Source organism: Mustela putorius, unplaced genomic scaffold, assembly GCF_011764305.1.
Source record: "Mustela putorius furo isolate JIRA1106 unplaced genomic scaffold, ASM1176430v1.1 tig00000430_pilon_pilon_pilon, whole genome shotgun sequence".
Lineage (NCBI taxonomy): Eukaryota > Metazoa > Chordata > Mammalia > Carnivora > Mustelidae > Mustela > Mustela putorius.
The window spans coordinates 2765390-2778482 of record NW_025421377.1 but is presented as its reverse complement, the minus strand read 5'-3'; the positions used below and the strand labels follow the sequence as shown (position 1 = coordinate 2778482).

Genomic DNA, 13093 nt, shown 5'->3' with positions numbered 1-13093 from the left:
GTCACTTTCAGCTGTCACATTATAAATACTTACCAACAGCTACCAGAAATCTTATAATTTGTTTCCCTAATTAGCTTTTTAGATTTTTGTCTAAATGCCCATAAAAGATGCTTGAACTCAGAGATGTTATATATGGCTCGATGTTACACGTTTCTCTTTGTAGTTTTCTTCATATGTGTAACATTCAGAAACACATCTCTTTCCTAAAACTGAGACATTAAGACAGCCTCTTCCAAAGCAAGTATGTATATATAACGTAAATCTGTGTATTTCAATTCTTTCCAAAATTAAGCTTTAGATTTTCAAGTGCGTATTTCCATTTTTTGTAGTGATTTTCCATAAAAGTGAGGTCTAAATTCTGCTCTTAGAAAATGCTGAAATTGAAGGCTAACTGCTTTCACAGTACCAGGCCTTTAAAATAGAAAGTGCTGCAAGTGTTTTTTTTTAATAGTTGTAGCTTAATTTATTAAATCGCTTAACCATTACATAGAACAAAAGTGTTTTTCTGTGTAAGGATGTTCAATATCATTTCCTCCCTAGTTAGGAACTATATATTTCTCAGTTTGCTTGCTCTGCACTACAGATCATTCTTTGTCTAAAATACTATTTGTTAGTCTGAAATATGATTATGAAGTCATTGACTGATTGCCTGCGTAACCAATAATACATTTTCCTCGTGTTTCATTTGTAGGTGAATATGTTGTTATGACAGTTTATTTCCACCTCAGACGGAAGATGGGTTACTTTATGATTCAAACATACATTCCGTGTATAATGACAGTGATTCTTTCTCAAGTTTCGTTCTGGATAAACAAGGAATCAGTTCCAGCTAGGACTGTATTCGGTAAGTGCCATTCATTTCTTGGGTATTTTTGTTCGTGTTATATTTTGATCATGATTCATGGGAATAGTTCTTAAAACATCATTTTTTCCCCCTAAGAATATACTAAACAGTAATATATCAAGCTGTATTGAGAAAAGAATCATATGGCTTTGTTTCTTTTTTCTTTTTTCCTTTTCATAGGCTTTCATTTTTACTCAGCCAATACAAATAAGGTTTGGGGGATATAGGTAGGCCATCCTTTCCTTTGGGGCCTCATCGTATTTGCCTTATTAAGACCAGACAGATGGGACCAAGAGTGACTCTGAATATGATTTCACTTTTCATGATATTCTTGGGCTCCTACCTTAAAGCTGTATAATTGAATTAAAATCATATCTAGGTGTTAAAATGGAATGCGCTGGGAACTAAAAATAAAACAAATAAAAGTCATGGCTGAATGAATATGAAAGCCTTAGCATAATTTGCTTTTTAATGAAGAGGAGCAAAATGCATGTGGTTTCAATGCATTGAGTTGGATGGTATTATATGCTTAGTTTATTAGCTCATTGTTATGTTCTATCTATATCTTTTCTCTTCGAACACAAGCATATTTTCTTCTTTTTGCTTTTATAGTGGCTTCCTATATATCATATTCTTAACTTTATGAGGTCCAGAACACACCGGGTTTAAATTTTTATAGCTGTAAATAAAGCTTTCTGTATATCAGCTATGCTTTTAAATAATACAACTAGTTATAATGATATCTATTTAATATAACATATTTCTCTATTCTCTTTCTATTGATTGTGAGTGGTAAAAGTAGGTAGTAGTAGGATAAGAGGGAAAATGCTCACAGTTTCTCTGGACTGGAGGTACAATCCTCACAGGAGAGGTCATCCTTCTTTTGCATTTTCTAGTTGGGAAGATCAAAACCATGGTATATTATCCCTTATCACGCCACAGCAGGAGGGACGCTGGTGAGAATACACTGGGGGAAGTAGGAGCTTCTCATCCCACTTCTCCATCCTTACAGAGAACTGATCAGGTGTCTTAGTGTCCTCAACGCATCTGAATGTGAGGAAATTTTTCACAGACACCTGCACCCCCCTTTAACCTTAGGTTTAACACAAGAACCCTATTAGGGAAACTATTACAGAACAGTTAGTGTGGGGAGCAGGGTAGGACCTCAAGAAGCCAGTGAGCTAGTATTGTAGTACTACCTACGTCACAGAGTTGTGAGGGTTCAATTAAATAATAACTGCACATTGCAAGTATGAAATATATTTTACGCATTAAACAAACTGAGGGTTGCCGCAGGGAGGGGAATATAGGGGGAAGGTGGTTGGGTTATGGACATTGGGGAAGGTATGTGCTATGGTGAGTGCTGTGAAGTGTGTAAACCTGGCGATTCACAGATCTGTACCCCTGGGGCTAATAATACATTATATGTTAATAAAAATTTTTAAAAATAGGTGTAAGAATGAAAGAGAAAATAACAAATCTAAGCTTTGGACTACAGTAGATTGGGTCTTGAAACTGGAATCTGGCACTTATTTTCTTTATCCGTATACATCTCCATCCTAATGCCTCTCTCCTTCATGGACTGGTGAGGATTCAGAGTGATGTTCAGTACTCCTCCCAGGGCACATGATACACCTAGTACGTATTTGTTACTCTCCCTCGTACTTCTCTCACATAGGGGAGACTTATTTTGGGGGGACTTGGTTTTCTTAATTTTTAATTGCTTTTCCAGAAAATACTTATTGATTTTGTGTAATACCAGGCACCCTGTTAGGTCCTTTATGCTCCTCAAGTCATGTAGTGTGCGGAGTAGACTTTGGTCTTTGCATATCATGTTCAGAGTGAGCCTGACTGGGCAGGAAGTACCTGCAGAGGCTGAGCACAGACCAAACTCCCTTAACTTTCCCTGGCATAAATCATACCAATGTTTTAGGAATTATTATCAGAAAATAAAAATAAAATCACCTGAACACATATTATCATCTCTTTTCTGTGATCTTAAAGAACATCTAGAGCAGAAAATACTGACCTGTCCTTTATATATCTGATGAAGAGGCAGTAGTGTCTTAACACAGATTCTGCCTCCAGGCAACCTCAGTTCTAACCACAAGGTCTACCACTGATTTGCTGTAGACTGCCAATGAGTTACTTCTGCTCATTTCCTCGCGTGTTACAACAGGATGAAGGGTTGTACTTACTCCATAGGGTTGTTATGAGGGTTAAATGAATTAATTTGAATAAAGAACTTGGAACAAAGCCTATCATAGAATACGTTTTATTTAAGTGTTTATTATTATAACAGTCCACACTGCCATCTACCTCATTTAGGAATCACTACTTGATACTCTAATATGAATGTCCTCTGTATTTTAGAGTTACTGTGATTGTTCGATAAGCTTTGAAAGCTTTTTTTGGTTGAACACAAATTGGTAGCCACTGTACTGTCCTATCTCCCTTGTCCCCAAACAATAGAAATTTCCAGTGATGTGGAGAAGGATAACACTGATTACAGTGGTACCCACCAACATTTCCAACACATAAGACACTGTAAGGAAATTAAGTGGCATGCAGTAAGAATACTGGTAATACTAATAACAATGATGATAAGATTTGCCATCTTATGTAATCTTCACAATAACTCAGCAAGGTAGGTCTTATTAATTCTTCATAGATGAAGAGAATAACTCAAAGAAATCAAGAAACTTGTATAAAGTTACATACTTATAAGTGATGGACCCAGGACAATTTCTGTCTAACTTCGAGAACCTTGCCATTTCTATTCTGCCATTCTGTCTTCACAGGAAGTATAAGGATGTGGGCGTTTGTGGAGTATTCAAGAGCTTCTGAGTGAGATTGTATAGATGTGTGCTGAAGATAATTTGTGGGTAGCTTTTTCCATTTGAACTGTGACATTTGCCTGTCTTGTGCTTGTGTGCCAAGATGTTGGTTTTGATTGACCAGGGAAATCATGCACAATAATTAAGTCTTCAAAGACCTAAGATGTGTCAGAATGGTAATTATTAAACTGTTCATTGAGGCACTGAGATGGCATTTTCCTAAGGAAGTTAAGTTTTAAGTATTTGGGGAGCATTAGCAATCTATTTCATATGAGACTGAAGTAAAACATTAATTCTGGGCAAGTATATATTTTCCCTAATTTTTCATTTCCCTCTCCACTTGGGGAAAGAATATGCTGGATCAGACATGTCACCAGAGATCATGGAAAATTAGACTCTCCCCCCCCCAAAATTAATTAATGTAAATATGGGAAGCAGAGTGTGCTGAATTCTCTCCAAAGACCTTCTATCTGCAATGTTGTCTGCCTTTAAGTCTTCTCATTATTCCAGTATAGTAAAATGTTAAACCAGAGTAAATGCCAGCTGGCATGTCTAAATCATTACTAGTTCATTTCCTTGGAGTGGCCAGCCAAAAATTTACTCTTGTGCACAGTCTTAGCTTACTCTTACACGTCCTCTCCCAGTTCCTGGACCAGCCAATATGGTACATATTCAGCATTATAAAAGCAGGTACTGGCATCAATAGTTGAACGTGTCAAAAAAAATTCTATGGTTGTTGAAATGCTTTCAGGGTAGATGCCAGCTAAGCCATTGAGAGCAGATGCACTGTCTTCCTAGAGGCAGAGGAAGCATGTCTTCTTATCTGAAGGGTTAGCTTCTGTTTGCTACTCTTTTGGTGTTTATTAAACCAAATGCTCTAAAAACAGCTGTAAGAAACACATTCCTTATATGCTAGTGCTTTCTTTAAGTTTGACCACAAGACGGAGGAAACTTTTTGTCTAAAAGGAAGGCAACTTAGCAAATTGTTTATACTTCTCTAAATTTGCCAACACTCATAAGATATGAACCATAATATTCTACAAACTTTCAATCAAATTGACTCAAACCAGTGAAAGAGAAATGGAAAGTAAGCACATATGTTTTGCATTTATGTCCACAGCATCATTTAACATTTTCAGGAACTGGTGATCAGAAAGTAATTTTGGAATTCAAGGCTCAATAATTTCATTAATATCCTGCCTACTTAGCATTAATGAGGGATTTTCTTCCCCTGACAGCAGGAGAAGATGAAGACCATTACTGCAGGTCTGCAGGAGAAATTGTTCTGGTATCAAAACAAAACAAAAACAAAACAACAACAAAAAACAGAACACTTTCAAAGCCTCCTGGGAAATCCTAAATCACTTATATTTGAGTTTTAGTTTTCCTTTTTGGCTATCACATTATGTTCTTTAGAATTTTCTGAGTTCTGAGTAGTATTCTTATTTAGGCTGCACTGTTCATATTTTATTTCCAAGTGCTTTCAGCATAATTGCTGTGATAGAGGAAATATACACAAGGAATTTGTATAACATTTTTGAATTCTTAATAAGCCATTAAACTTAAATTTTTATGAATAAGAAGAAAAACTTTGATTTATCTTCAAACTTTGTAGCTAAAATTTTCAAGGTTAATTTACATCTCACAGGCAGCATGGGAATGTTGCCATTTTTCTGAGATCAAATGGAGGCCTAAAAGTTCTAGGGTTTCTTTCTGAAATGAAGTACAAAAAATTCACAGTACTCCGTTTTCATAGCTATTTCAATATCTCCATATTTGACCCAGCAAACATTTAAAAATCTGTTTTAGATGAATAAAATTCTAAAAAAAAAATCACACCTTTTTTCTTCAAAGAGGGAATACAACCAAATCCTCAAGTTTCTTTCTCTGTAGAGTTTATGGAATATTTTAAAAGATCTATAGCTTATACACTACGCAGTTGCTCTAATTTTGATGTTCTAAACGTTGATAATTCAGACTGGACCGGAGAAAATTGGGTTGGTGAGGAGGTGAAAAAAACGTTTTTATTCATTACGCACTTATGTATCTGGCATTATATGAAGTATGACAAATACTGAAGCAGTATTAGGTATTTCTGCCCTCAAGAAGGCTACGCTAAATTAGGTTGTTGGAGACAGGCCTATGTTCATGGAACAATTAGGGAACAAGGCAGAACTGAGGAGACAATATAAATTCTCCCTAATTTCAATTATTATTATTCCATTACTATTGCATGGGGCTCACTATCTCTTTAGTTTAGCACGTTATTTTTTGGCTTTTGGTGAAGGATTGACATAGACTGGAATATATAGTTTAGGTGCCTTTTTCATCATCATCATCACCCCCCAATTCAGGAACTATTCTGAACATTAGATAGAATGAGTTTATTATTTATTTATGTATTTTTAAAAATTTATTTATTTGAGAAAGAGAAAGAATGTACATACAAGCAAGGGAAACAGCAAAGGGAGAGGCATACTCCTCACTAAGCAGGGAGTCCAGTGCAGGGTTCTATCACAAGACTCCAGGATCAAGACCTGAGCTGAAGGCAGATGTTTAACCGACTAAGCCTCCCAGACACCCTTTGGATGAGTTTAAATGGGTATAGTAAATTCTCACAGAAATCTCCAAGCTTGACTAGATAACATAGATGATATATGCAGATAGACAAAGATACAAAAAGAAACAACTATTAGCATACTTAAATAACACATTTCTCGATAGCTCCAGTGACAAGTGGACTTTTTCCACTGAGAATGGGGACTTTTTTTTTCAGGCCGAGGAGAAGGCTTCCCTGAGGATGATATTCTTCAGAAACCTATTAATGAAAGAGAAGTACCTCTATTCTTGTTGCAAAGATTTTCCTGCTTACCACAAACTGATGCATGGTAGATGTCCACTATTTTTAAAACTAAATTATTCTAGAAATCTATTTTTCCAGAAATATACCTCTGTTGTTTTTTATAAATTAAGCTCTTTTGCAACTAGATTATTATTTCATTATTATATTAATTTAGCAGGTAATACTCAGTTTTAAGTATCTATAATTCATGATTTTTCTGGTCATGATTCTCCATAGCAATGGGCATGCCTATCCCAGAAATTCTGATGCCCCAAATTACAATGCTATCAACTTCTCACTCCTGGTTGAGAAGCAGTGCTTCAACAGGAAGTTACTTCAACAGGAAGTTACACCTAACTTCCTGCTAGGTGTATGTGTTGACTTGCTCAGGTATGTTGGCTCAGATACTAATACCAGCCCAATATACAATAGGTGCTATATATAGTTGTAATCTTTATAGCAAACCCAATCGCTAAGTATCAAATGAAGCCCATTGAGTTTTCCTCACTTAATCCGAGTCACACTGAGCCAATAAGTAGAAGAGCCAGGATTTTAATGATACCTGTCTCTTACTTGAAAACCTATGCTAATTTCACTGAGCCACTAGGGTTTGAGTCTCCCAAAAGAGATGGCTTGAGATATTGTAAACTTTATTACCCCTCTCCCACCAAGTCCCCAAGGTTTGTTGGTTTGTTTGCATAGTAGTAATGATATTTTGTCTTTTTGCTCTTTTGCTTCTGAAGGAATAACCACAGTCCTCACCATGACCACACTGAGCATCAGTGCACGGCATTCTTTGCCCAAAGTGTCCTACGCTACCGCCATGGATTGGTTCATAGCTGTCTGCTTTGCTTTCGTATTTTCTGCCCTTATTGAGTTTGCTGCTGTCAATTACTTTACCAATGTTCAAATGGCAAAAGCCAAAAGGAAGTCATCAAAAGCCCTCCAGGAAATACCGGCTGCTCCAGTGCAGAGAGAAAAGCCTCCCGAAGCACCTCTGCAGGTATTTGACTTAATCTCCTTCAGTTTAAGATTTCAGCTTTTTGTCAGATTTACATTGAATCCAGGGGAAAAACCGAGAATTTGAAAATCCCAGTAACAATTTGGAAGTCATTTAAAATCCAAGAAATCGGAAAAGGGTAGTTGTAAATGTAAACTTTAAAACTGTGATTAATGGCTTAAAAACTAAACAGGTCTGGATGAGTTAGATTTATCTGGAGTTAGTTGTTTGAAAACTCCTGTCAGAATTAAAAGTTTTTGACTGGGACCAAATCTGATGTCTACTATTAAGAGGAACCTGTGGATATCTTTGAATGGGTTGATTGGTCATTTCAGTAGAGTTTATTGGACAAAGTAGAGCAGCCGTTCTTGATATAATCCCACATTAGAACTATCCCATGGGGTCTGGTGGTGTCTGTGCCCGAATATATATATATATATATATATATATATATATATATTTTTTTTTTTTTTTTTAAGATTTTATTTATTTATTTGAGAGATAGAGGTCACAAGTAGGCAGAGAGGCAGGCAGAGAGAGAGGAGGAAGCAGGTTCCCCGCTGAGCAGAGCCCCATATGGGGTTCGATCCCAGGATCCTGGGACCATGACCTGAGCTGAAGGCAGAGGCTTTAAACCACTGAGCAACCCAGGCAACCTGTGCCCTTATATTAAACAAGAAAATAAAGCCAATAAACAAGATGACCCATAGGTGTATCTGATGTGCACCAAAGATGAAGAATTATTGACCTAAAGGGACAGACTTAAAAGGATGTAAATATCTAAGAGCTACTGTAATTTACATTAGGCACTTCAGTGATTCTGTGATTTAAAAAAAAAAAAAGTTTTAAAGTAATGTTTTCCTCAGGACTCCAGTTGTACAAAAATAGCTAGATCTTCATGGAGACAGGTAAGCAAACAGGCAGCTCCTCTTCCTCTTCCTCCTCTTCTCCTTCCATCTCCCCCTCCCCCTTCAAGATCTATTTCTCTCTTAATCTCTACTCAGCTTCCTCGTCAATCAGCAGACAAGTTTCTGCATTCACTTACTCACAGCCTTATTGTAGTTGCCACAAGAGTGGTCTAACACCCTTTTTCCCAAATCAAAAGTATATATAAATGATCAATTGCATTTTCTGTAAATAATAACTCATTCCCTTTTCTGTTAAATCATTCATTAATTCCATTATTATTATTTTTTAACTCATTCAACAAATCCACATCCAATGCCAGACAATGCATTCCCTATGGATAAGTTTATACCCTCTCTGCCTCTGATTGTTGTTTTTTTTTTTTTTAATTTATTTTTTTAAATAAACATATAACGTATTTTTATCCCCAGGGGTACAGGTCTGTGAATCACCAGGTTTACACATTTCTGATTGTTGTTTTAATTGCTTTGCTCTGTTGTGTTGAAGACTTGGTAGAAATATTCTACTTACTATTCCTTCCCCCCCCCAAAAAAAAATTTAAATAAATAAATAAGTCTTGGGTATTTATTTTACGGCTTCTGTTTTCTAATTATTGATTTGTGGTTTATTTTATTTCTATATTTCTGCAGATTAGTTATGTTACTCTTTTTCTATTTTCTTGAGTTTAGTTCCTCTAATTTGTTTTCACTGTTTCTTATTTAATAATATAGATTCCTTTATTGCAGTGAGCTATATAACATACTGCTTTGGCCATAAGTCATAAGTTTTGATATCTATTATAATTATTTGCTCAATATTCTACAATTACATGGCTATTTTTCTCTATAAGCTAAGAATTATTTGTAAGATAATATTAAAATTTCCAAAGTGGATATGTTAATTTAACTCTACTATTTATTTCTAGCTTTATCACATTATATTCAAAAATGTTACTTACACAAATGTAAATTTTATTCATACTTCCCTTGTGCTCTGAATTATGTTAAAAACTTGTAAATGTTTGATGAAATTTGAAAGAAGTTGATTTGTAGCTGTTAAATCAATTTTACTTAAAACATTATTATTTCATCCATCTAATAAATCACCTCTTGTCTTCTTGATCTTTCAAACACCAAGAAAGATACAAACAGTTCTCCCACTGATAGACTTGTGTTAATTTTTTTTAACATTTTGACTTTTCTGTTTTCTACACTTTGATGCTCTGATATGCAACATGTAAAGATTCATAACTGCTGTATTTTCATATCAGTCCATATATTTTATCATAAAATAACCTTTTTTTGTCCCATGTAATACCTTTTCCTTTAAATTCTATTTGGTCTGATTTTAATATTTTTCATATTCTTTCTTAATAATAACTTTTGTAGTATATTTTTACTACTAAATTCCTTATTCTTTATTTTCTCATGGACTTTAGAAGCTATATATCGTATCTTTATATCACTAGTGATTAACTTTTAAATTTTAAGACAACATATCTCTACGAATGATTTTTTAAAAATGTTGAAAGAATAAAACATACCAACTCTCTAATGTAGCTATTAACTTTTTCTGAACACCAGGATTGCTTAAGTCCAGAGATTCTGGATTTATTTTTTTTTTTTTTTTTTTTTTTAAGAGTCTCATGCTCTACCGACTGAGCTAGCCAGGTGCTGAGACTTTTTTAAAAAAAGTTTTTATTTAGTTATTTGAGAGAGGGAAAGAGAGAGAGCACAAGAGAAGGGAGGGTCAGAGGGAGAAGCAGACTCTCTGCTGAGCAGGGAGCCTGATATCGGGCTCGATTCTGGGTCTCTGGGATCATAACCTGAGCCAAAGGCAGTTGCTTAACTAATGGAGGAGTCACACGGGCACCCCATGGAGACATATTTTATATACATATTTTTTTCTATTTATAATGAGTCAGTATAGTTTTCTTTCATTGTCTTCAAAGTGAACTTGCATTAGTGCTGTAACAGACTACTATAAATACTTAAAAGTACCACTTAATCAGAATAAACCTAATGTCCAAAGGTGGGAAGAAGACCAGTAATCTTCCATTCGTTCCTTTAAACATATCTCTTGGCTGGAGCCATTGCTATTGCCAGTACACCTCAGTTGAACCAATGCAATGGGCTATGTCCCCTCTGACTCAGTAACTCCTCTTGGCAGAATGGGCCACAGCCTGTGTGCAAATGACATAACCAATGTCAAGAAGATTAAATTTGCTTGTGAGGGCATAGATTCATAGTATTTAAGGGTGGGAAGGAAATCAAGTCAAAGTATAAGTCATAGGCTTCATGTCCTCTACAGTGTTTGACTATGTCTGTATAATAACTCAGATTGCCACAGCAGTTTACTTGAAGAATATCTGTGTTCTAAAGACAGTGATTAATAGGTGAGACCACCCATCCTCCTAACTCCAGATTCCTGCCAGAGCATAGCTGGCTTTGGAGCGTCAGTTATCATTGAATGGCAGTATCAAGTTCGACTTTGAAGGTTGAGAACGCATTAAAATTGAGAGAGGGAGGGAGGACGTGGAGGGAGGGACAGAGAGAGAGAGAAAAAGAGAGAGAAGGAAATTTAGAAGGAGAAAGATTGTGTTAACAGCAAAATTGTAGGGGTGCCTGGGTGGCTCAGTTGTTAAATATCTGCCTTCAGTTTGGGTTCTGATTCCAGGGTTCTGGGATCAAGCCGGCGTCAGGCTTCCTGCTGAGCGGGAAGCCTGCTTCTCCCTCTTCCACTCCCTCTGCTTATATTACCTCTCTAGCTGTCTCTCTCTCTCTCTCTGTCAAATAAATAAATACAATCTTTTTTTTTTTTTAAAAAAGGCAAAATTTTAAAACATATTATTGGAAGGAAATATTCTAAGAATATATAAGGTTTGAGTTTCAGTAGAAATTCTAACCAGACAGTTGAAATTTGCTTATTCAAATATGTATTCTAACTTGTATGGTTGTTGACTTATTTGAATGATGCTGCCTTGTTTAAAATGTGCTTACACTCCTTATTTGGAATTTCCCTTAGAGTCTACATGACATTTGGTAATTCAATAGTCCTTTGGGTAATGTCACTAGTGGTTTGATTCATTGTCACCATATGTGACCTATGGACTGTTAATGGCCTGGCAGAGGTTTATGGTGACCATTTCTATTCTTTGGGAATTGGAATGTATATGGTTTATGGAATATTCATGAAGTAAGAAGAAAAGGCGGATTGGCAGAATCTAAGGGCAGCTGTGGGCAGCCTCACTATGTCTTTGGGCATCTCAAGAGGCAGAGCAGCTGTTTTGCTTCTCTGTTCAGCATTATCTTAATTCGCCTTTGATCCTGTTCTTCCAATATTTGAGCTGTGTTTCATTGTTTTGGCTGTATCTTTCCATATCCTTACTACTTTTGTGAGTATCTGTTCTCTCACTGATGCAGGAGATTTGGATTAATAGGACAGTTTAGAAAATAAATAACTATAAAAAAGGGAAGATTTCTTAAAATCTTATTTAAAAAAATCATTTGAAAGTATATCTTATAGTTTTTGTTCAGTTAGAAAGTATGCATTTATGAGTGTATGTTGTATCTTGTGAAAAAATCCAATGATATAATGACTAAAATAAGTTGTTGTCTTAAACTGTATCAGGTACTATGTGATATGCTTTACAGGCATTACTTAGTTTCAAGGTCATGATAACTCTCTTACAGATGAAGGAGCTGAGGCTTGCAGTTGTTAAGTGATGTGCTCAGGAAATGGTAAACTCCGTATTCAAGTTACTACAGCTCTAGCTGAATGCACAACTTGTTCTCTTTTATTAGAACTCTGTTTTATAGTACTTAATTTATGATATACCTGTAAAGAATAGACAGTAGAACATATATATTTTATACATGTATAAAATGATCATCCCAACAGTCTTGTTCATATTTCTATATATAAATAACAATAGTGAAACATTCTGAATGATCTTTACATGTCAGTAACAAGAACTTTTACAGACATTCAAGCCTAATGACAGATTAGACATGTTGAGTGTTGGAAATAGAGGATGAGTTGGGGGTGGCATCATTCACTAGAACAGAGAAGAGCAGTGAACTATCTTTAATGAAGAAGATAATTACTTCAAGCTTAGATAATGGCAATTTCCATAGCACGACATTTCTCCCTTCCCACAGTAAGGATGATTTTCTTTTTTCTAATGGAAAATGCATACTTCTCCACAGCATAGCTTTCTTTTCTACCCAATTTCTTTCCAATCTACCTAATTTCTATTTCCTTTTCACTGTAACTGTTCTTCATGAACTGCTAAATTTTAAAGTGTTTGTAAATTCTCACAAGGATATTTGTAAAAATAATGAGCTACTTGCTCTACTTAGAGTCTTCAGGCAAAGATGATATAAAAATAATAAATAATTCAAGGTGGCTCCTGGATTCAATAATTTAAGTGCACACATGAGAACTCATTTTTTACTATCCATTCTTCAAAGTCAAACTCAAGCCTTATTTCCCATAAGTGCCTTGTTCCGACTGAGTTTATGGATCTCCAGGACATGGTCTTAGGGATCCACATCTACAAAGTGGGGGTGATAATAGAAAGGGTTAAAGAACATCATACATGTCAAGTACATAGTACAAGTATAATGCCCAGGAAATAATTGTGTGATTATCCTTTATTTCTT

The 13093-nt window shown here is 35.5% G+C and overlaps 1 protein-coding gene across 1 annotated transcript in view; it reads left to right on the top strand.

Moving 5' to 3' along the window:
• GABRA4 (gamma-aminobutyric acid type A receptor subunit alpha4) overlaps positions 1 to 13093 on the top strand; it is a 68916-nt gene that overhangs the window by 19882 nt on the left and 35941 nt on the right. Inside the window, exons 7-8 of the mRNA XM_004764917.3 lie at positions 692 to 844; positions 7267 to 7526. Coding sequence (XP_004764974.1) covers positions 692 to 844; positions 7267 to 7526 — 413 coding nt within the window. The remainder of the gene's footprint in view (positions 1 to 691; positions 845 to 7266; positions 7527 to 13093) is intronic.